Below are 25,541 nucleotides of genomic sequence, written 5' to 3' on the forward strand. Positions count from 1 at the left end.
TCTAAATACTTGCAAACGGGAGGTCGAGAGGTACATCCGATTTTAGCCCGTGTCGGGCTCGTTTACTGCCATTCAAAATTGGAAATATTGTCAGTTTTGGACGGATAGAAAACCCTATGTTTTATTATGCATTTCCCCGGATTTTTGCATGAGTCCATCCGACGGCAACTCGCCATATAAATTTTTGCGTTGACACCACCGGGTGGCGCTAGCGGCCAACTTATGACATTTGCAAGCCTTTTAATTACTTTGATGATTGGTAAAGCCTGGACTCCGATAACGCAAAGTCTTCAAGTCGTAATACTCTAACTATGACATCATAAATTTCATGAATATATAAATATACAAAGTGGTTACTTTTGCTACTATCACATTTTTACAATTTTGGTGCATAAGGGTGGTGCAGGATTCCCCTCCCAAAATGGATAGGGCTGATGCCAAGATTTTGAGGTTAAGTCAATATTTTCTTTATATTTGCTGATGTCTTTCAAAGTCAGCCTCGGTCGGGTGATAATAAAGTCAGGCTGGTGAAAAATCCCGGGAGTTAAGGATATAAAATGTAGATTGGTAAGTATCACTCTGCCTATAAGCTTCTCTAAATGTTAGCATGGCATTTACGACTATTTTATCAATCTTATCAACCTGACTATAAACACATCAACTATACAGTATTACAGATGCTATCAGAATTGATGTTAGCATAGCAACTGTTAGCATTTGAGAAATTATAACACACTGATTTTTCTGTTGCACTTAGTCAAAGAAAAATCCATAAAGTTCTTTGTATGTACCACAAACGTCCATCTGTTCTTCTGCTATATGCATTAGCAAGGCTGACATTTAACATAAAGTGCGGTATTTGTGTCTTTGTACACACGCGGTACACGTCTACTAAAGAACCACTCACACTTAATGATGCCTTTATTCAGTAGCAGTAAAAAATGTGTTTGGCCTCAGAGAAAAGAAAAAAAAAAAAGCTTCCACAGAGAGGGAGAGTGTTGGCCTGAGCATTTAAGCGCCAAGACTGGGGGCCAATTACCACTTCACTCTCCACGGTTACCACATAGAGAGGCGGCAAAAATGTTTGTCTGTTCACAATAGGACGCGTCTGCTTTTCTGCGGGACTCCTGGTGTTTCTTTTCATCATTTTCTCAACTTGTTATTCCTGTAACTGGTTCGTTAACAGAAGAAGCCATCGCTGGACAGAGTGCTAATTTGCACTAATCCCCCACCTACCGTCAAAATGTCACGTCTCATTATGACAGTATAGAGAAGGTTACCAAAGATACAAACCGTTGTTTGGATGATATTTTGCAAAAATGACCATATTACTTTCTATGTTACCGATTTTTAAAGTGTGCACCAAGAGTTTGACGCTATAAAAACTATTGCAAATTATAATATCATCTTTTGTTAATTCTGCATATATTCTTGTGTTCATAGCCGTAATTTACAGTAAGTTTGCTGCGGGTGACGTTAAGTGTCTTTGAGATTTCCCACTTTGTGAGTGGTCAGTGAATGCCTCGCCAGTGCAATGTTGAATGCGCTCAGTGCAATTGTTTGTCCTTTTACTCGCGACACAGCTCGAGTTCATTTTGCCATAACTACCCGAATTTACGAACAAACCGTGTTCCATCAAGTCTAAGATTGTGTGTATATGCCAAAAGACCTCAATTAATAAACGTCCAATGGAATACCTTTCCGTGTTCTCTAACCGGTGCCACTCTTAATTGAACCAGCTGGAGACATAACCTTTACGTGACCCTCTCTGTTTTATTAATATTCCAAAGTGTGAACAAGGAGGAACTCGGACGTTGGTTTAGTCTGCTCACTTCTTTTATTAAATTAATGCTGTAACAAGCCTAGCTAACACGAGCTGCAAACAGCCAATTGACATCCACCCACTAGCTTGTCCCATTACGGTAATTATTGTACGAAGGAATATGTCTGATGCACATCTTTGAGCCAAAACTCGTCTTATGTGGTTGACGGACCAATACGCCTTGAATCTTTAAGTTATCATTCTAAATTGTAACCACACATGTTTGGGGGGGGGGGGGGGGGGGGGGGGGGGGGATAAAAAGTGTGTGTTTATATTTGGTCAATTATGGTAAAATACGAGCCATGAACTTGGAACTTGAAAATGAGTTCATCATTTTGATCCATACAGATCTAGACCGCATCAAAAGCTCACCGTGCGGATGGCAATGGGAATGCCCGACTCGTCTACGGGGCCGATGCCTTCGTAGTGGGGGGCTTTGATGACGGACACCTTGGTTTCCTCCTCAGAGAAGCGGGCGATGGGCACGGTTCCGCTGAAGCTGGCGTTGCCCGACACCAGCGACTCTCTGGTGAATGTCTCGCTGCCTTCTAAAACCAAGAAAAAAATGAATAAATGAGCCGCTGTTGGAACGATGTTTGTGATGAGTACCAACATTTGATGAAGCTTCAGACACTCCACCACTAGATGGCAGCAAGAACATCTGGCTACTATGAGTTCATGGGGTTTCTTTGCAGGTCTCCCCTTGTTTTTTTTTTTTTTTTTTTTTTTGAGTACCGTAATTCCCCAAATAAAAGGCACCTTTTTCACGAAAATTAAGCCCAAAACTATGTGTGCCACCTTTAAACATGTATTGTGTATTTATGACAAAATGAATTTGAGCTGCACCTCAAGGAAAAGGCAAAACAACTGCTTCACATGCATTCAAAGTTGCGCTGACGCTGCATTCACTTCCCGCTCACAATGTGGGAAATGTGAAACTCGACCCGCAACCAATGCATAACTTACGAAAAGATGAACCCTTTACAAACATGTGACGTATTCTGTTTTGCTGCAGTTTTTACATTGTTGCCAAACTGTCGCTTCATCCTATATACGGTCACATAGAAAATACCAGGATTTGATCCTAAAATGAAAGGTGCCTCCTATATTTGGGGATTTACGGTCATTTCTAAGCATCTCACCTGAGCTCTGGCTTTGCCTCAAGAGTCCGGTGCGGAGCGAGGTGGGCGGCGGCGGGTAAGATGGCGGCGAAAGGGGTCTCGGGGTGTGCCCCGTCCCTCCGTTTATGACGTGAGAGAGCACTTGGCCCTGTGAAGATGTGCGCCCCAAACATAACACCATCAACAAAACGCTACTTTTACGACTTGAGCGTGATCGGAAATGGAGGGAGGAGTGATTTCTGGGAGGAAGGTCTAGTCAAATTTCAAATTCTTCCATTAGTTTTGTTATAATGTCAAACACTCATATAAAGGACAGGATGGAGGGCTATTCTGGAGGAAGCGTTTCCATCAGATGTGAGACATCTACAAATTATTTGGCATGGAAAAGGATTTCAAAAAAACAAGTCTGTCAGTCAGTGATGACATTTTTTCAAAGTGAGAAGTGAAACTACGTCTGCTGACGATAATGAGCATGATTAAGCCCTCTAAGTTCACATTTCTGTGCAAAGCATCTCAAATGTTGTGTATTTCCTCAAATAGTGGCCGGAACACGTCTTGACTAAACCGCAGAGAGCGGCTGGCATCGATTTTCGAAAGAGGCGGGGCCCTCATTTGAGAATTGTACAAATCTGAACCGAGCACTGAATTCTTGAATTACGTTTATTGAAGGAAACTTTGTATGAGCGTATGTATAGTGGAGACTTGACTAAGTGGATTTTCTCCTCTATTATAGCTCAGGCCATTACTTAGGAATATACAGGAGTTGCCTATTTGGCAGGTAAACAAGTCGGATCGGCGATGACTGGGATGGGCAATTCCGGTCCTCGAGGGCCGCTATTGAATCTCTTTGATTCGTTTGGGTCACTCGATGGCCCAAAATTCACCCAAAGAGTAGGGCAAATGTGTAAGACATGTTTGGAAATTTTCTCTTGGTAAGTAAGTTATACAATCGTAAGCAGCAGATCCTGATCATTTGAATCAGGCTCACCAAAGGACAGAATCGGCTAAAACATAGGGTCCCCAACCACTGGTCCGCAGCCCCAAAACAGTCCATGGATCAGCTGGAACCGGGCCGCACCCGAAATAATAATTTCAGTTTTATGTGTGATCTGATTCTGAAAGATACCTTTTTTTGAAAAACCTTTCATCTTGAAAACTGACCGGAATATTTTGGACTCATTTTGGTCACTTGTGAGTCCAAATTTCACCCATAGAGCATGGCAAATTTATTAGTGAAAGGGAAAAGTCCCCAAAAATAGACAGCAGAAGAGCCTACAACTGGAAGAAAAATTAAGCTTGTAACAGGCACTACTTCAAATTAACGATTAATCGCGATAAGGAGTTGGAGCGCTACTTTCTGGCCAAGCTAGGTGAATCTAGCGCAAATCCTATGTGGACTTTATACTCATTCGCTGTTGCATCTACACATTATTTTGAGGTAACGCCCCCCCCTCGGGCCGCGAGAAAATTGTCACGCGTCTAAAGTGGGGCACCGTTAATCGAAAAGCTGAATTCCGGTGACCTTCGAGAACCGTAAGTGTCCACCGCTGGGTTATTCTTTCACATGCAGGTCGGGCGCCCTTTACCTTTCTCGGTTTATTCATTCGCGACACAAACTCACAACGGAAAGGCATGCGTTCGAGTCGCGGCGTTACACAGAAAGGAACGGGGCAGAGCTTTGAGTGCAGAGGCGTTGGAATGACAGGGCGGTGGGCTAAAGTCTGGAATCAAGCAGGTAGCTGAAAACAGACAGTTAGTGGCAGACAAAAGCAACGCATGGCGATGCGGCTATCCGAGTGAGTGGGCGGAGCGTCGGCTTTGGCTAAATGCGGCGGGCGCTGACTCGCTGGGATAATAATTACGTTAGTGACAGTGGCTGCTGCGGCGGCTGTTAGCGCGTCGTCGGGGCCAGCGGCGGCGAAGACCGAGACGTGGCTGAGGGTGGGCGACGGCGTGGGCGAGGCGCCGGGCGAGTCCAGGCTACAGATCTGCAGCTCGTCCAGCAGAGCCGCCGTGGAGGAGGAGTAGTGGCTGAGAGCCGAGACGGTCACGGGGGAGGCGGGGGGCGACGCGGCCACGGTAGCGACATACGGGCTGGGTGACAGCCCCTTGGACATTAGGCCGGACGGGTAGTCGAGAGATTCGGAGCTGTGGCTGAGAAAGGGGGCGTGACGTGCTGCGGAGTCGAGGGAGGGGGGGCCCTGGTGATGGAGGGGGAGGGAGGAAGGAAAAGAGCTTAGTGGCCTTGCTCATTAGAAGCCCTGTCACAAAGCACGAGCGGAAGTAACACGGTGAAGCGTCGCGAGGCCGCGGCCGGTCTTCATCGATTAATGCTGTGGATGAAAAAGCCTTTGTTAGTCCGAGTGCGAGTAGACTGCGTGGACACGAGGACTGGGACATGTCTAATCGCCTCACTTAAATGGCTGTGCCAGCATTGCTCTGGTACTCGACCGCAAAGTCTACTTGTGCATACTGTATTTGCTCAAATGCGTTTGGAAAAGTGGCCAATACTTTGAAATAGGGCTATGTGAAGGCGCTTCAGAAGGTACTGGGGAAGGAGAGACGGTAACAGTGTTATTGCATGTGTCGGTAAATCCAATCGAATGCTTTTTAATGCCTTGCCTCGAACGGTACACTTTTCTTTTCTAATTAGGAGACAATTAATTGAAAGAAGAGGCACGTTTGTTGCATTACAGTGAAGGCGCTTCAGACGGTACTGGGGAACGAGATACGTTGAAAGGGTTATTGCATGTGTCGGCAAATCTAATCGAATGCTTCTTAACGCCTTCCCAGGACCGGTACACCTTTATTTTCAAATTAAGAGTCAATTAATTGGAACAAGAGGCACATTTTTGCTGACTTGCATTACAGTGAAGGCACTTCAGAAGTTCTGAATCGCAACCCAATCTGCAGTGTCCACGTAGTGTACTTTACACCCACTTTAACACACGTATATGTAATACATAACAGTGATGATGAGCTGCTCACGCATGAAAAGAAGCAGAGTTAGTCGACTTGCGGGTTTAGTCATCTTAAATGTAATTTGCGCTGACTGTTTCTTGTACCAACAGCTCGGCGGGAGAAGGTCTCGGCGGAACCGCCGGAGGAGACTTCGGGTCTAAATCCGGTGGCGGTCGAGTCGGGATCGTCGCAGGTTTGTCTGAAGCCTCCGGATGTTTCTGGCTTTGCGAGAACAATCCGACGGAGAGCGAGGAGGTCCTGGTGGAGGGCTGAGGAGGAGTGGTCGGGCGGGGGGCGGGAGAAGGGGGCGAGGGGCTAGCTGTGGTCTCGAGGTGAAGGTGTTCGGGCGGGTCTGGGATGGTGACGGGGGTCAGTGTCAGGCAAGAAACCTTACGTTCCTGGGCTTGCGTATTAGCTGGGGCATCGTGGGCAAGACCGGACACAAGTTGGGGTGAGTTAGCTCTGGTTTCCGTGTAGGAGGAAGTGCTACTAAAAGTGTAGGACTCTTTCAAAGCCGCTTCTTCTTTGTGGGAGAACATTAGCTTCGTTCCGGGGCTCGGGCTGTCAGCTAGCAAAGTGTGTGAGCTGTAAGCTGATGGGTTAGCGCCGGCTGGTGTGAAATGGAAACTATCTTTTCGTGAAGGGGGCGAGGGTACGTGATTATCACCCTTACGCGAAATCCAAGTACACAAAAAAAAATAAATCCATACAATAGTCACATCGCATGAGCACATACGACAAAAAGCCAAACCTTAAAGTGAAAAGATGTCAACATACCTGCGATTTTCTGTCCTGCAGGTTGGGCCTGACGCTGCGAAAGCCTTTGGCGGCCAGAGACGAGCTGATTGCGTCGCCGTTCTTAAGGCCATCGGTTGCGCTGCAAGACCGCCAAGAACCTGAAGTGTAGGTTAGTTTGATTAGCGTCCCTGCGCAAAAAAAGCAACAACAGACATTGAAAAAAATGCGAGAGACTTACTGAAGTCTGATGAGTGAGGCTCACTCCCTGCGGAATAAAGAGACGTGGAATGTCATGAAAATCAAAAATTCTACCTGGAAAGTTCACGGTACATGTTCTCCGATGATACCGCCGATAGCCTAATACCCACGAGCGATCCAGACGTTTATTCTTAAACCTCTGTGAGGTCTGACATATTACTGCCGGACTGAGGATACAGGGGAGGAGCTGAGCCTCATTTGGCCGAGGCGGACGTAGCAGAATGAAACCACGGCAGAATGTGTTGCCGTATTTATTCATGCTATTACTGTAATGTCCTTATAAAGTAACATAGAGCAGGGATCACCAACCTTTTCCAAACTGAAAGCTACTTCTTTGGGAGTGAGTAATATGAAGGGCTACCAGTTTGATACACACTTCTGAAATGACAAATTTACTCAAAGTATCTGTCATATTGTTATTAGTTAATATCTTTTTTATGTGAAGACGATACTGTTAATCCCGTGTCTTGTAGGAGTGCCTCTATTAAGTCTTCCGGACGCTTATAATATAAGCTCGGCTCTCTGTGAGACTACAGCCAGAGGGATGGGAAAGGAAGGGATAACAGTACAGTTACTGAATAAGTTTTAATTATTTGAAATTTAAGCAAATATGTTGTCTGCAATATTTGGATGTCTGAGGAGCGCCAGTGGCAAGAGCATTTACAATTAACTCGTCCGTCTGGCATGCGGGAAACCTTCACAGCGTGTTTTTTTGAGGGTGGGGTATTACACTTCCATTCACTACAATGAAGGAAGATCATTTGAGGTATGACAGTTCTGAGTTACAAGCGCGGCCAAGGAACAAATGAAGCATGTATCTCAAGCAGCCACTGCATTACCATATCTTTAAAGACAGTGTTTAAACAACATTTTTGACAGGACGCCAAGGGGGAGGGGGGGCTCAACTTAAGGGGGTGTTACACTTTAGAGGTCCCACTGTATTGGGAACAATGCGTCCAGATTCCAACATTACACCACAACAAATCCAACACAGCTTAAGTGACCCTGAACAAAGTGTGCTGAAAAGCTTTTTGTTGCAAATGGGCCTTTTGTTTTTTTACATGACTAAATCCCTATTGTTGATTGCAGCTTGTTGTTTTCTTTCTGTCCTGCGGAAAACTGCAGGTGCATGGACCCAAAAAACAATCTTTATTCAAAAAACGGAGAGGTGCATTCTTACTAATAAAAACATGCAAAATAGACACTGGGTTTGGCGGCGGTTCCGAAGTGTGAGAATGATCGTACAAATAAGAGGAAACCACAGGGGGCTTATTTAAAAGATGACATATGTGAGCTGTCGTGAGTTTCACAAAAAGTATAGCATGATTTACAACTACAAACAATCCCCAAAGGTTGACAATACACAATGAAGACAAAGAGAACAAAACAACACTGCAAAAAAAAGAGCCATAACAATGCATAGCATGCCAAATCAGAATGTAAAAAATCCTCGAGCTTGTGGGAGGATTCTTCTTAGTTTGAAAAATGGGGTCGTGCGAGTGTCAGTACCTGAGGCCAGATTGGGTGAGCTCTGGACCCTCTTCATGGGCGAGAGCGTGAGTGACACGGCGACGCTTTTGCGAGCACGCCCGCCGCTATCTGAGAATGTCACAAGCGCGGCAAATGCACGACGCATGCAGACACACACACATGCAAAAAAAAAAAAAAAAGCACATGCCATTTAGCTCAAATCAAATGACAGCAAACAAAAACTCATTTTCAGGTTGCACTCAAACATTACATGTATTATTGGGGGTACACAAAGGCGCTTTGGTGATACGTGAGATTTAAATAGTGCACCAGCAAATCTCATTGAATGCTTTACAAAGCCATGCCTGGGGCAGTACGTTTTTCTTTTCAACTCAAGAGCAAATTAATTGGAACATAAGGCACCAGATTAGATTTTAATTTTTTATTTGACACCATTCAAGGAAGATTGCTCGGTCAGCCACATAAGGCAAGTTTTGTTGCACAGATGTGCCTTTTTATATCGGCCGCATTCTTACTATACTATTACTAATAATTACCGGAATGGGACAAGCTAGAGGGCGGACGTCAGTTGACTGTTAGCAACCAGTGCCTGTTGCAGCTAATAGCAGCTCCTGCTAGCTTAGGATGTGATAGTGTTATTTTCAATAAAAGAAGTGTGCAGACTGAACCAACGTCTGAGTCCATCCTTATACACGAACGGAAATATTACTAAAATGGCGGAGATCATGTAAATCTTATGATGTCTCCAGCTGATTCAATTAAGAGAGGCAAAATATGGAGCTGTCTGCACCGTTTAGCAAGCACAGAAAGGTATTCCATTTGACTCGTTTATTAATTGTGGTCTTTTGGCATACACGCACAATCATAAACTTAATGGAACACGGATGGCGCACAACTTCGTGCATTTATGGCAAAAATAACCCGAGCTGCACAAGGAAAAGGATAAACACCTGCTTCGAGCACATAGGTTTCGAACTCCAGTCCTCGAGGGCCGGTATCCTGCATGTTTATGGGTTTTCTCTCCTCAACACATCAGATTCAAATGATTGAGCTATTAGTAAGCTTCGCTGGAGCTTGAAATGATTCTAATCCTTTGAATCAGGTGTGTTGAGGAGAGAAAACCGGGAAACATGCAGGATACCGGCCATCGAGGACTGGAGTACGACACCTGTGGTCTAGCGCATGCAACATTACCCTGTTGAGGTGTTCACTGACAGCTCACAATGTGGGAAATCTGAAACACACTCAATGTGCAACAAATATATAACTTACGGATCTGAACACAAGAAAATCTGAAGAATTTGGGAAGATGATTTCTTCTGTTTTGCGATAGTTTTTACAATCTTGACAAAGTGTTTGTGCGTCCTATACACGGTAACGTAGAAAATACCAGAATTTGACCCCAAACTTAAGGGTGGGTCCGATACACGGATGCGTCCTATATGCTTACAATGCTAAGGACGCCCCCTGTGCTCTTTTTGGTACCTTTTTGGATCTTACAAGATGGCTCAAAAAATGCAACTTCAATCAAAAACACAAATTACTAGCCAAATAAACTAGCTTTCCGTATCATTTTAAGGGTTACAAGTACAGTGCGCCTCACAGTGGATATTCATGGAAGCGCAGGAAGTGCAGTTTGGTAATACGGTATCACTAGTGCCTGCAGACTTGACTCAACAAGCAGCCTTTGAAAATAATTAAATGGCAATCACTGTTTGTTTTTTAAAATTTGTGGCATGCATGGGGGATAAACACGAGGTCTTTGATATAAAAATACCTTACCAGTGATAAGGTACTATGACTTGCTAAGTACGATTAAACAAGAAGAATGTTAATGTTTTTATTGATTTTATAACTATATTTTGCATTTTGACTCATTTTTCACGGCCGAAAGAATATTGTGCACCACGTCAATGTAAACATGGGTGGTATCAAATGAAAGATTGATTCCATTTCTTACTTACAATTCAAAGTATGTAGTGTATGTGTAGTATGTATGGCAACACTGCCATCCGATGGTCACAGTTATCACTACAGTACTTAAGGGTGTCAGCTACCTACCACTAAAAAAAGCATTTGATAATAAATTTATTATGTTATTTTCGTTACTATTTTAAAAGACGAGAATTCTTGTACAGTATATGGCTCTGAAAGTGTTAATAATTGAGACAGTTGGCACAGTTTAAAATGTATGTTTAGACAGTTTTATATAGAACAATCACAGCGTATACGCTAAACTGGGCTCGCTTGGATTTTTTCTTTTTTCTCGAGTGGGTGTTGGAGGGACCAACTGAATGGGGCTGTTGTCGTTGTAAACAATGTGAAACTTGGCAGACTGCGGCGCGTGTAGATTTTAAAGATGAAGTACTCATCTTCTGCTGGCACGGTAGTACACACGTCTGCTCGGGACCACTGCCAAGCGTAGCTTTGGTAAAGTATTCATGGTGGAATACATCACACTCAGGCAGAGAGCAACAGGTTCTCAGTGAAATATCAGTGAACTCAACGCGGAACGGCGCCAGAGCGGCAAATTACACTTGCGAACAAAGTGCTTCCAAAAGAAGTTCCAAATAAACACAGATTATGGTTGATATGAATGGATCGGCGTCCGTTTAATGCATACCTGTATTCATATTGAAGGGCACTTCTTGGAGATTCGAAAGTGGGTGACACACCTTCCTGCAAAAATGGATTGAAAATCGAGGTTATATGCGCGCAAGCGTAAATTAATGCGCGATTGACGATGAGCACGTTCGACGCATCGCTACGGAGAACTCAACAGCGGGCCCGGTTACAGATTGACACGGAGAGGTCGACTTACATGGCGATTCATTTTGGGAAAAGGCATGAGGCCGTATTCCGACAAGAATGCTAAGTGCCTGAAGCTAGCGACTGAAGGGATAACGTGCACGGACCGTAAAGCTTGCTGACACATTTAGTGGCTCGACTGAGACAAAAATTGAGGATGGCGTCATACGCGAGGATCAACAGCTGACCGCCGGATTAGAACATAACGATGAATGCAGTCTGCGAAGCATTTCGCCAGTAGCCACAGAATGCACAAACGACTTCCCCTCCACATTCTGCACGCTAACGCAAAAGAATAGGTGTGTTCTCTAAACGGGAACTGAAATTGTTTATTTTTTTGAACTCGATAGAAGAAAATGGGTCTGTCCATTTTTTTTTATATCGACCGTATTCTTACCTACAATATTTACCGTACCGTACCACTTGGCTGTTTGCAAGCGCCTTTCAATAAATGAAGCGAACGGACTGAACCTACGTCCGAGTCCATCCGAAGAAGATGGAAGAACAGGAAGATTACAAAAAATGTAGAACATCTCCAGCTGATTCAATTAAAAGTGCTTCCGTTTATTATTCGTGGCATATACGTGCATTCTTAAACTGAACACGGATGGTTTGCAACTTCGGGTATTAATGGAAAATGAACTCGAGTTGCTTCGCGAGGAAAAATTGCTTTGAGCGCGTTCGATGTTACACTGGTGCGGCATTCACTGACTGCTCACAATGTGGGAACAATTTGAAACACACTTGACTTAACCCACTACAAAGATATAACACAAATATGAACACAAAAAAATATGAAGAATTTGATGATCAAAAAATGACATTGATTCTGTTTTGCAATAGTTTTTGTATTGTCGCCAAACTCTTGACATTATGACACGGAAAATACCAACATTTGACCCTAAAATTAAGGGTGCCTTCTATACACAGGTGTGTCTTATATTTGGGGAATCAGTTTTACAAATTTTTTTGCTTGTCCGTCATTCATCTTTCATTGGCCCCCTTCCATCATTGGCGATCCGCCAATTTTTTTAAGCCGAACCAAACTGTGATCGTTAGTCCATCGGTTTTCCTTTACCCACACTTCTGTCATTATCTACAGAGGTGTGCATTTTACAATTTTTTTTTAGCAGTTACATTCCAAACATGCAAAGCAGTGAGTAGGAAAAAAAACAGTGAGGATCCAACCGATTTGCGGATCTAAAAGTACAAATTAAAAGCGTGACTCTTAGAGATAGCTTTTGGGAGGTACCCTAATCGGGACCGTTAAGCCTCGGGGGCTCTCGTTATGGTTATTTCTGTAGCAGGTGTCGGTTTTATGAAATAGATGAGACATAAAATGCTATGAGAGTGGTAAATAATATCAATATTTAATGAAGGGAAAGGGTTTTATAAGACACTGCGTCTATATCAAGCCGTGTGCTGTGGGATACTTTCAGCCTCTGGAGACCCAATCTTCACCTTCACACGGCGTCCCTCGTAAATCTATGTCCAAGCACCACAAACACACACACACACACACACACACACACACACACACACACACACACACACACACACACACACGGACCGGGTAAATCATGAGCGTGGCGTCACGAGCTGTCGGCATCCAAATGATGGTCAGCTTATAAACAGGATCGTGTTTCTTGGGGACAGATCTGCGGCGTCACAGCAGCTGTGGCTGCGGTGTGAATGTTATGACGGGACCGGCTGGGAGGAAACTCACTCAACGGATGAATATTGCTACAAAGTATCGGGTCGATACTTAACCTCATTTTGAGGTATCGGTACCCGCAGTGACACTTGATCATAGGTCTCAAACTCCGGTCCTGGAGAGCCGCAATCCTGCATGTTTTCGATGCTTCCGTCAGAAACACAGCTGAGTCAAATGTTTTAGTTCACCAGCATCGTGGATCAGGTTTGTTTAAGACGGCAGCATCGAAAACATGCAGGATGGCGGCCTCGGGACTGGAGTTTGAGACCTATGCAATTCATATAGTACTGGCTGCTCTCTTGGAGCGTTGTTACAATCACAAAGTAGAAAATACAAATTCGAACAATAGAAAGTTGCAATGACTTTCTCGAAAAATTTCGCTACATCAAAAGTACGGGTAGTATCAGTACTTAAGAGTTGAGTAATCCATTTTGCTTAGAAGAGGTATTTAAAGGTCATTTTGGACATTTCCAACCAAGCCTGTCAGATTTGATCAGATTTCAAATTTGAACCTCGTATCGTAAACGGATGTGTGGTCCTAAATTGTGGTAAATTTGGGGCTCTGTCATGTAGGCGCAGGATCGGGATTTGATTTGGATAACTTGCCTCACAACTCAAAAACTCAATAACCAAATTCCTCAAGGCCATTGCTTGACCAACGTCCAACATAACACACAAGTATCTCTGATCTACTTGTACTGTAACTTTCAGACCTGCAAGACATACTTTGAATCCCAGACCTATCGTTGTTTTGACCACAAATGCTGGAAAAAAAGTGCGGTACTTAAAAATATGAAGGCCCTTTGCCTTATTTGGAAAAGTTATCCTTCCTATCAGCCGGTTCGCAGACCCGCCGTGTCTCCGAGGAGATCCATGTCACGTCTCTGGAGGACGGAATATTTTGCGCGTGGACACCCGGTGAGATCAAAGTGACGTATTTTAGTTCGGCGCAAGGAATGACTGCGTACATCAGAGTTCCTTTAACCAGAGTGATAATGAGCTTAATATGTGGACATCCTTGGAGTGCGTCTCTGTCCGAGACCACGCGGGGATCAGGACCCTTGAGGCTATGTAGCTTATCTCGCTTGTTGCCGCACGCTTTACATAAATACTGTACATCCAGCCATCTGTTTTGAGTAAACACCGGTTTAATTTGCTAGCGGTAGATGTCTGTTGGAGCCTATGTACTCAGTTTCCTGTGCACCCACAGATTATGGTAAGCGAGTGGCAGAGAGACACCGTTTCTGTATGGAAGTCACATCATAAAAAAATAAGCGGGGGGGGATTTTTTTGGACATACACACAAAAGAAAAACAAGAACAAAATAGACCAATTACAATTTCTTTTTGGAAAGTTCTGCGACCGGTTACACCATAGAATTCGTTGAACTTCTCTGTTAGTCATGAACCATTAGCGTGTTGGAGTTATAAACTTTTTAAATTGCTGTCAACTTTTTTTCGATCAGCACAATTTTGTATACTTTGTCTTCAGGTTAAAATATTAAGATATTGGTGTTCATGTTCCAGATCAGTTTATGTTTATTATATTTACTGGTTAAATTTATGATTTGATTTCATATTTATTTTAAGCATCAAAAAATTCAGTTGATTAAAAGTGTTTGGAAAAGTGTAAGAATTGAAAACGAATTAATAGTAATAGTGATAATTCATTATTTTTTAACTTGAGGCACTTATTTGTTTTATGTTCCAGACTAACCTGCGACCTGCATAAACTGTAAAAGTAACATTAACATTTATTGAAGGCTGCTTTATATCGTTTTCAATTTTGTAAAGGATACACTCTTACGTATACAATTATTTAGAGAAAAAAAAAAAAAAAAAAAAAAATATATATATATATATATATATATATATATATATATATATATATATATATATATATTCACCGTGCTCAGTGTGTGCGTTTGTGAAAAAAATCCTCATCAAGTGCGTTACGGCACATAGCTGGTTTTCAGCACGAGAAGGTTTTCAGCATGTGCATCTGTGACTTTTTGGTTTTACAGCCTCACGGTTATTACACGCGCATATGATTATGCATGCTGGTCTTCTTTGTGGTCTACCAGAGCCCAAATTACAGTCACTGGATAAACCGCGGCAAATTCGGGCCTTTAGGTGACACAAAAGTAACTCGCTTACTCAGCAAACTTAAAAACAGCGATAAAGGCGGTGGAAAATTCAGAATTGATATTTATTTCAGAATTTGAGAAATAAAATCGTCAACATTTGGCTTAGTCGTATAACAAAGAAAAATCAACCACCTTTGCGATTTCTCACTCCTTGTGGTGCTTTCCTGTGTCAAACATTTCACTGAGGTTTTGCTTTTTCTGCCCCCCTTCAGGGTTCCACGTAGTAAATGTTCAACCACAATGCAATGCCAAGTATGCGAGACCTGAGCTGGCATTTAGAGTCTGCGCAGACAAAACCATGCCGTGAATATAAAGGAGTAAAACTGTCGCTTTAACGACCAAGGCATCGTGTGGGGAGTCGCACTGCTAAAGTAAAAATGTTAAGACATGAAAACTTTTATGCTAGCAGGACTTGAAATCTTGTGAAATTTGTTGATGTTTCATGGGGTATCGTGGCCACAAAATTCATTTGCCAAAATAAGACCTGTAGGGTCAATTTGTAAAAATATAACGCATTTCTACTGATTAAATTAAAATGTATGATTTTTAGATTTTTACCCTTTGTGTCGCAGTAGACCATTTTATCCTCTGGAAAACGAGATTGTCGAGAAATAACTCCTCCTTTCGTTTATGAAAAGAAATGATGTCAAAACCACAGTAGTGATTTTTGTTGTTGTTGTTTGCTGGTTAAAATAGTACATTTCAGTAAGCCTGGTTTGTTAAAAATTGATCAGTAGCAACTGCAATCATCATTTGAGTAATTTATGTCTATTAAACTGTTTTTCAAAAGCTAGCCGATACGGAGCAGTTGAGTACTGCTAGCTTGTGAAGATGCTAGCATCAAGTGCTGCCCTTTGCTGGTAGCCATGACCTTGAGCCTCTGCTTAGCGCAGTCAACATAATTAATTACAACTTAATTAGCATACGTAGCAATTGAATTTGATTTCGGAACAGTGCGGACGTCAGTGATGAGTCAACTTCGCTATTACCCCACAACAAACTGCAGGAATTTCTTGAAAAAATAAAAGTGTACTAAAGTAATGTTGTCCATATGGTACTTGGAAAAGTACGTTTTATTTTGAAGGTGGTCTTATCTGTCACCATGTTCCTGTCATATATAGCATGAATTGTTGCTGCGGTTAGCAAGACGGCTTCTTGACAGTATACACTAATTAAATGGATACTCAGTTTTTTTTTTTTATACAGAGTTACTCAAATTCCTTGCGGACTTGTTTTAGGGGAAACGTTCAAAAACAACCTCTGAATACGTAACCAAATAAAGTGACGCTACCAGCTGCTTGATAATTGACTCGATGTTGGTTTGAGCGCATCTTGGGCAGGCTGGTGTTATGCTAAAGAGAATTTTCATGCAAAAAGAGGTTAGCGGTGGATCTGCTTTTCAGCATATTGTCCGTTCAAAACCAGGACAAAACAAAACAATCCAATAATCCCCACCTGTTTCTCCAAGAGTCGAATCATCTACTGCCTCTAGTTGAACAACGGTAACGTACAACAAAGTCTCTGTTATCTGCCTTGTTTGTTCAACCTCGCCACTCATTAGCGGACCCCCTGGATGGGGGGGAGGCCCATACACTGACCCCCATCCGTCCGCAAGAGACACAGAGACCGTGTGTTCAGCGGATCGCGTCACGGGCGCGGCTAACGAGCAACGGGAGCGCTAATGCAATTATGCAACCAAAACCCCTGCGACTCTTTCTCTCTCTGGAGTCGAAGGCGCGAAAGGAGACAAGATTACATGTGACATGTTGCGGCGCCTTGTACTTTCTGTACGCGGCTCTGGACAGCGACGGAGAGGGAAAAACAAAGCAAGTGCGCACATGGATTGAAAGAAGAACGCAACAGGCCTGAATAATCGTCTGAATTGACATCCATATCAGGTTTATAGAACGCAATTGTCCGATAGAAACCTTCACAATGACTAATGTTGACAACGGACAGCCCCGGGCTGAAAACAACATTGCACCAAAGATCAGACAGAGGCAGCAAAAAGACAAAGCAAGGTACAAATAGCTCGAAGCTCCTCGTATAAAAACATTTTCTTCATACGGCTGCAAAAGACAGTCGTTTATATTATGCCTCTGTCAGGATAGAAACATACAAAAGTGAGCTATAGCTATGTCATGTAGTCAAAAAAAATGATTTTAAACATGAATAAAGAAATACATTTTCTCTAATCGCAGTGACAGAGTTGCAAATCCGCGCTAATGTTAGTTTAGCTAAAATTCTGTTTAGCGAGCTCTTACTGCTGACCAAGAAGAAAGACTTACGTAAATATGAAAGAAAAAAAATAAGAAAAAGCATTGTCTTATACGGAGTATATGCAGGGTTGCGTGACGTGAATAAAGAAATACATTTTCTGCAATCGCAGTGACAGAGTTGCAAATCTGCGCTAATGTTAGTTTAGCTAAAATTCTGTTTAGCTAGCTATTACTGCTGACCAAGAAGAAAGACTTATGTAAATATGAAAGAAAAAAAAAAATAAGAAAAATCATTGTCTTGTATATGCAGGGTTGCGTGACGTAGACTGAGACATTATGAATTATGAACTATTTTATAAAAATATGATAAACAGGAGAGGACATAATGTCGCTCTAGCTATTCTTTTGGAAAACTGTTTGATGATGTTTTCTTCTTCTACTATGGCAAAAAAGGTTATGTTAATGGGTTGCATGAGGACACACATTCCACAAATAATAATGATTATTTGAAATGTTAGGTTTATTAAAACAAATGTTCGCACATTTTTTTTAGTATATTGAAAACTATTTTCAACAATTCTTTTTTCGTAGTTTTCTTAGCTTTGGTCACAGTACATGTTACTCAGAAATGACATGTTTTAGTATTGTGTATGTAGATTATTGATGGGTGGGGTTTAAATGTCCTCAAATTCTGGAATATCCCTGTAGAATTTGGATACGGTAGCCATGTGTAAATTATTTTTACACATTTACCGTTAATTCTTGTTTTTATTCAGTTTTACGAGCAAATTATCCCTGTGGAATTTGGATACGGTAGCCATGTGTAAATTATTTTTATACATTTACCGTTAATTCTTGTTTTTATTCGGTTTTACGAGCAAATTATTCACGCGATACTGGCCCTGCCGCAAAAACGTCTGAGCGCCTATCAATGCCACACGATGCCTCCAAACGACAACGTGAAGCTCCTCAACTCACTTCAACACTGTTCCTTGGCACAAAAATGCCGCGCTAAGCCAAAGCGATACTGTCGCTGAGAGAAAATGAAAAGGTGGGTTTTCAGCAAACCGAAGATAGGTTCCCAGAAACAAAATAACTTACAACTCTGCAGGGACACTCTCAATTTTAATGATGTTATTGCTTCTAATGTAAACCATTCAAAGCGACAAACACCTTGAGGTGCAAAAACCGAAGTAATAAATGACAATTTCAGCACTTCCAGCTCTGAAATGAATATTTGACTATGTTCCCTGTGTTTTACTGTGTGCTCCTTTGCACTAGATCTATTTTGGTGGGCAAACTATTCCAATAAGAGTTTGTCATTAGGAGCCCGCTCAAAGTGAAGGCCTATCAGCAGCATTCTGGACACATAGTCCAGATGCCCCAGGTACCGGTGTTAAGTGTCCAACTTGGAGATAAGAGCGACTTGATTAGCAGGGGGTGCTGCTATATTTACTGCCGTTAGATAAGACCCTTTGCCCTCTGAGGTCGTCTAGGGCAGTGCAAAAATATAATAGGTTGGGAAGCCCGTTTTGGGCCGAGCCGCCGTTTTTCACCGATTTGTCACTGAAGAATACTGACAGCTTTGTGCAAAAAGTCAACTACTCTTGATGTGACATCAGGTTCTGCAGTATTTTGTTGATTTACACCAAAAGCATTGAAAGAAGGCACTAGGGAGCTGAAATTTCATCCAGTTGGTGACCAAATGTCAAAGTTGAAAATGACACCACCACTTAGTTTTTACACGACCAGAAGTGTAGCGTAGCTTGGCTAAAATATAGCGAGAAGGACGTGAAGGAAAATGACCCAAAACTGGTCAAAATAGTGCACAAGGGTGCGGCATCGCTCTTTAGGTGTGACCGCTAGGTATTGCTGAAAAAGACTGAAAACTTTCTCAGAATTTGACTCTTAAGGAATACTTATATTTTTTGTCACAATGAGGTTAACTCCTTGAGTGCCATAGTACCGTAAAAGGCAATCTGTAGAGTGCCAGTATATTTAGCATTTTCACTCATCTTTCAAGGCCCACGGAATATTGTGTGCTACGTCTATGATTTCCATTCCTTACTTAGAATTACAAGTATGTACTACATCTGATGTATGTATGAAAACACAGCCATCCATTGGGCACAGTTATTGCTACAGTGATCAATTGGCTTAATAATAGATAAGCACTAGTCAAGGGTGTGAGCTACCCTCCATGAAAAATGTATTTGATGAGAATGTTATTATTTATATTACAATGTTAAAAGATGAGAATTCTCGTCCATGGCACTGAAAGAGTTAGCATTTTAAAGACCTTTTCAAATATTGAACCTTTGGTACAAATGATTAGTATAAGTACAGTTTTTAAGATATTGCTGTCTAGGAGTTCCTGATACTATTTTTGTGGATTTGCGTTACTTTTTTAATTGTCCTTCACTGAATGTTGTCATTAAAGTATATAATGCCTGCCAAATTTTATTTAAAATCCAAATTTTGATGCCACTATCTTGAAATATAAGATCGGCTCTTCAATACATTTAAACACAAGGACTTAACATCATAGGCTGAAAATGTGATTCCCAAGATTAAAATGAGCATTCACACTATTTATCCTCTCCTTTGTTTGTTTACAAAGATTTTTAAAAAACAAACTTTGTATTGTGTCTGTGTCGTTTTTCAGAATTTTGAAAAGTGTGTCATTTTTAAAGATGGTTATTTAAGAATAACTCCTTGGGCACTCTGAAATTGCAATTTTCTAGAAAATGAAAAATGAAAATGATGCTTATTGTGTCAGTATAACTTGTCTCTTACAAATTATTATGGTTTATTTAAGGATTGGGGTGTTTTTTCCAATGGTGACAATGGCCTAAATTCAATCGTTCTTCATTTATTGCATTGACTTATTAAAATACAATTAGATGTTTATTTCAAGTGTTTTGAAGGCTTAAACAAACTAAGGGGACAAAGCCATTTTTAAATACTGATTCGGTATACTTTTTAGGATCTGAACTGAACTGAAAACGATGGAAACAATATTTCTGTTGAGGCTGTTTTGCAGAAAAATGGTGTCAAATGAAGTTTTAGTTGAGACAAATGAACGCTTTCCCGGTTATGTCCAAGGGGGAAACATATTTCTCTGCAATCCGAACATAAAGCACTCGACGGCGCGCACCTACAGGGGGATGAAGGTGACATTCCTCAACACCCCAGAGAGCGCACTCCTAATGGGGGCATCGCTGCTTTGGCTTTTGTCCAGCGCGGAAAAGCATGTAACATTAGACCAACGCAAAAAGAGGGCAGAAAACTCAATTCTGGGGGGTAAAAGCTAAGAGAGTGCCATTTATACTCATATGCAACTTTTAATGTGACTTAAATGTGTAAAATAGGAGAAAAAAACAATCTGAGTTCGGGGAAGAGTTCCAAGAGGTATATTGTTTAATCGGATAAAGCTTAAAGAAAAGAATACAATTTGAAATTTGTTTTTTATTCACCATATTTTGCTGACAATGTCGCAACTTTTTTCTCATTATTTGAGCCTTGCGGCTTGTGTCAGATTGTGGAACAGCGATGAAATGGAACTAAAAAATGTGAATCAATGGTTGTGCTCAAAAGACTGAAAAATATATAATTAAAAATATAAACAATATTTAGATATTGAATAAGATCTTGTATAAAGGTTTTGATTGTATTTATGCATGATTGCATACTGTATATGAATTGTAATATTGAATTGTAATATTGAATACCATCTTTCTGCGTAAAAATCTGATGTTACGACCAGCGGCTTGTAGCTCGGAGTGTCTTATTATGCTATTGAAGTACTGATTTGTTTTTGTGTTTTGTTTTTTTCTCAGTTTTTCGCTGCGGTTGATATACCGGAGATTTTTACAATCCAAGAAATACGGGTCGTCAATACGGTCAATTTTTTTTTTACAACTAGAAAAACAAAAGAATTTTTTTTTGACGCAAGTTGACACACAACTGACAATGCAACAAAAATATGAATTGACATCAAGTCATTTCATCGGAGCGTCCCCTTTTCTGTACTTTTTCCTGCTTCTCAAACTACAACAGAAGCCCAGGGTATTGTTTGCCACACGTAACCCCAGAAATGACCACCCGGGCGGCAAGGTGCAACATTCCGAAGAAAGTTCGACTCCTACCCTCATAAAAGCGACAGAGACGGGAGACGTCTTCCACGAATCCTCGTCGTATTTTTGTTTGACGCGCAAGATTTCCTGCCTTCTTTCAGACGGTTGGAACGGGCCGGTCCCCTGCGTTGTCGGTTGTGTATTCCGACATGTGTTTGAAGCTCAGGATGGACAACAGAGTGAGGCGGGAGGGAGAAAGAGAGAGAGAGAGAGAGCGAGCGAGGGAGTGAGTGAGTGGTGAAGAGAGGTCCCTGTTTGGGTGAAGCCGTGATCAGATCCTGCTATTTACAGACGTGGACATGCTTGTCCGTGACACTGGAACGTTACCCTCCGCCACCGCCGCACCGTGTCGGGGTCTGCCTATCTCTTATTTTATCGCATTCCATACAGTCACGCTATGCACTGACCTGTGCATATATATTTTTGAATACATATTAAAACAGGGAAAAGGATAGTAGTGGGAAATACACCGTTAAAACAAAAACAAAAAAAAGCTTATTTTTAATTGTAAAATATCGGCAACTTATTTGTCGGAAAAGTACAGTTAAACACGTTTTTTACATTTACTGGAAAAAAATATTCATACTGTTGATTTTATACATTTTGTAATTGTAAAATTAACAGTATCGATACCATTTTTACTTACCGTTAAAGTACAGTAAATTTATGGTAACAGATTTTCTACATTTACAGTGAAAAAAAAAAAAACTTGCATTGATACTGTTGATTTTACACATTTTGTAATTGTAAAATAAACAGTATTAATACCTTTCTTTTACTGTAAATGTACAAAATGCAAAAAAAATGGATTCTGTTGATTTTACTATTAGAAAATGTGTAGAATCAACAGTATCAATACAAATCCTTTACCGTAAATGTAGAAAATGTGTTATTGTAATTTAACGGTACTTTTTTTTTTTTTTTTACAGTGTATCTATTGGAGCATGGAACAAATCATTGCTTACTCGTGATGAGAAGCAAATTGGCACAATGGACACCGAATCAGAATTTCTTACTGCGAATAATTACTGTAACGGGACGAGCTGGGGGGGGGGGGTCAGGTGGCTGTTTGTAAATTTTACAGTTAAAAATGAATCTGACTGATACAATGATCAAAACGAATGATCTGTTTTGGGTAATCCATTAGTTGTCGATGAATCAATGAAGAATTTTTTGTGGGTTGAAGTCGTCAAAGACGGTTTAGCTGAGAGTAAAAGACCTTTTTACTCATGACCATTAGAGAGTGTACCGTACTTGTACTTAAGTAGAGCGTAAGCACTTTTGACGCTTCTGGGAAAGGGGGGATAAATGAGTGAAGGGTACACGCAGCGGGGGTTAAGGTCGCACGCTAGCAGTAGCATGTCATCAGCGCGCAGCTATGCGGGAGCGTTTGACTTCCACATAACCCTGTCGAATTCCACCTGCCGAGATTTTCTTTCACTTTCCTGTCCTGACACTTTGATCGCCTTGACGGGTCGCGTCAACCTACGAGACGCGGAGACGCTGGCCAACGCGCATGCTAACATTCCTTGCCGCTACTGGCACAACGGCGAGTATAAATACTCCTCGTTCTGAGGAAACGCTGGTCAAGGCAGTGAGATTCTGGATTCGGACAAAATTCATACACGTATACATTTTCGGGGGGCAGGGACCTACGTCCCCTTTTCTGTACAAAAATTGCAAAAATACTGTAATAGCAAAAGTAACTCTGCTACGATATTTCTGAAATTGAAATAGGACTATTTTATATTTCATAATTAGAGTATTATGGCTTTTGAAGACTTTTGCATCATGGCAGTCCAGGCTAAGCCGATCAATGAAGTCATTGAAAGGCTTGTAAATGTCATAAGTGGTGGTTTTGGGGTGTCAAAAATTTCTATTGCACCCCGTTTGCGAGTTGTCGTTGAAAGAATTCATGCAAAAATCAGGGAAAATACCTGATAAAATAGCAAGTGTTCAATATGTTCAAAAATGATGATATTTCCACTATTAATGGCAGTAAATGAGCCTGACATGGGCTGGATTTGACACCTAAAGGGTGTATCTCTCAACCTCCCGTTTGCAAGTAATTGAAAGGGACGGCAGCGTGGCATATTGAAAGTCATCATGTTTTCACAACCCATGAAATATGTTATATTTAATTTCCCCTGAGTCTTCTTTCAATGCTTGCAATTTGACTTGAAATGCCTTTCATTTAAACATGAAAGGATTGTTCAATTAAACTGACAGGAACCAATTACGATCCATTATCTGGTTTTGAAGAGAATAACTGCAAAAATTGTAATTATTGTTTTCCGCAGTAAAAACACATGCGGTGACCCCGCTGTATCCACGCAGTTTGCGTCTCACTATGAATACGTTTAACTTGCTCGTACGTCAAGCCACCTCACATCGTTGATTATTTTACTGCTGTGTAATTCATCCGGGAGCGTATATATTTGGACGTGACCACACACAGGCCGACTATACACACAGTCAGACGCCGAGACTGGCTGCTATTCTCAGAAGGGATGATGTAACCACTGATATTAGCATCTCATATTTAGAACCCTGACACCTAAAACCGACATGAGCGGCTACTGTGCAGCACGCCGTCTGGGATTGCAGCCACCCCCCCTCGTCCCTTCGCAGCGCCGGACTCAAGAAATTGAAGCGATGACGGAACGCGAGGGATAATGTACAAGCGCGCAGTAATAGGGTGTAGCGTTTTAAAAATGATGCAAACGGCAAACACATGACTACTACTGTATTTTTCACGCTATATGGCGCACCTAAAATCATTCCAATTTTTCAAAAGCTGAATGCACGCCTTACAGAGTGAAAAAAATCGTGGGTTTTCATTTTTGGTGGAACGGAAGAATGAAATAACTTAAATGCCATGTAAGTTCTTCCATTTTTACCTCTGCATTTTAGTCATAAATGTATTTTTTACCATTCAAATTTTTATAACATGGGGACAGGTTTTCGAAAAAGAAAGGGCAATTTTACGAAACCAACCCAGAAACTGTTTTTAAATCAGTAAAACTATATATTTTAAAGTTTTTGGTTGCGATTTGATTAAAGAATATATACGTTTAATATTTAGCTGAATCATAATGATATTCTCTGAAACTCTTCATTGGTCTTGGCATTGACCTCGAAACAGTCTTTTAATGGAATCAAGGGGTATTTTTTCCCCCCATTCTTCAGAAAGAACTTTCCAGAAATCGTCTTTATTCTTCATTTCTGATTGTCTATTTATAAAGTTTGACTGACTTATGTGATAATTTTTTTGACAGTCGCTTTTGCGCAGCTCTATTGAGTGTGTGCATAATGCAACTCCAGCCACTACTGTAGCTCCTATTCTATGTGCCTTATAATGCGGTGTGCTCAGTTTTGAAGTGTTTTAAAGTTTCAAAATGGACCACTCACTGAAGGTGAGCCTTACAATCCGGTGCGCCTTATAGTGCAGAAAATACTATACGCACACATAGAGGGGATGCCCAAATTAGCCGGTTATTCCAGTCAGCGATAGCATTAGCGCCAGGCTGCGATGCAAATGTGACTCCGGTTTTATCAGACGGGACAAAGCAATGACATCACCTTCGCCTGGAATATGCAAATCAGTCATGTCGCCACAGACATACGGAGCTCCAAAAAGAGGCCTGGACGTAGCGCCAGGATGAAACAACTAAACAACTGGCGGCTGGATAAGTGAGTCGGTGACAAAGCGGTAACGGGGTGGAATCAAATGGACGCGGGGACAGTTGGCCGGGGGGATCGCAGCGAGCGGGGCACCACGGCCGCAACAGCTGCACTTTCCCGGATCTCCCGCTCACGTGCCAAGGATCACAGAGGAATGGCGAAAAGCTGACAAGCGATGGGTGCTAATGATGTAACCTGCAGAGCTATCAGGGGACCAATAAAATACAAAATGGGGGCCAAAGTACCCCATTAACGACTTAGCATTGACGGCTAGCAGAGCAAAAGGATTTGATGCAACGTTCATAGGCAAGTCTAGAAGCTATTTAATTGAATATATATATATATATATATATATATATATATATATATATATATATATATATATGTGTGTGTGTGTGTGTGTGTGTGTGTGTGTGTGTGTGTATAAAATAGAAAAAATAAGT

The 25,541-nt window shown here is 41.6% G+C and overlaps 1 protein-coding gene across 12 annotated transcripts in view; it reads right to left on the reverse strand.

Annotated features, from left to right (window-relative positions):
- The window catches only part of sorbs2a (sorbin and SH3 domain containing 2a), a 51,694-nt gene that overhangs the window by 22,947 nt on the left and 3,206 nt on the right, over positions 1-25,541 (reverse strand). For 7 of the 12 annotated variants that reach the window (XM_088419443.1, XM_088419445.1, XM_088419444.1 and 4 more), the window contains 7 exons: positions 11,015-11,070; positions 8,410-8,499; positions 6,881-6,907; positions 6,682-6,800; positions 4,806-5,144; positions 2,965-3,091; positions 2,195-2,370 (listed from right to left, as the gene is read on the reverse strand). In XM_088419443.1, coding sequence (XP_088275569.1) covers positions 2,195-2,370; positions 2,965-3,091; positions 4,806-5,144; positions 6,682-6,800; positions 6,881-6,907; positions 8,410-8,499; positions 11,015-11,024 — 888 coding nt within the window. In that variant the 5' untranslated portion in view covers positions 11,025-11,070. Of the gene's footprint in view, positions 1-2,194; positions 2,371-2,964; positions 3,092-4,805; positions 5,145-6,008; positions 6,573-6,681; positions 6,831-6,880; positions 6,908-8,409; positions 8,500-11,014; positions 11,071-25,541 lie in introns of all 12 variants that reach the window. The other 5 variants (XM_088419451.1, XM_088419450.1, XM_088419453.1 and 2 more) reach the window with 4 other exon arrangements.

The sequence above is a fragment of the Hippichthys cyanospilos genome, chromosome 7 (genome assembly GCF_059441005.1).
Source record: "Hippichthys cyanospilos isolate Australia breed blue-spotted pipefish chromosome 7, RoL_Hcya_1.0, whole genome shotgun sequence".
NCBI classification, from domain to species: domain Eukaryota; kingdom Metazoa; phylum Chordata; class Actinopteri; order Syngnathiformes; family Syngnathidae; genus Hippichthys; species Hippichthys cyanospilos.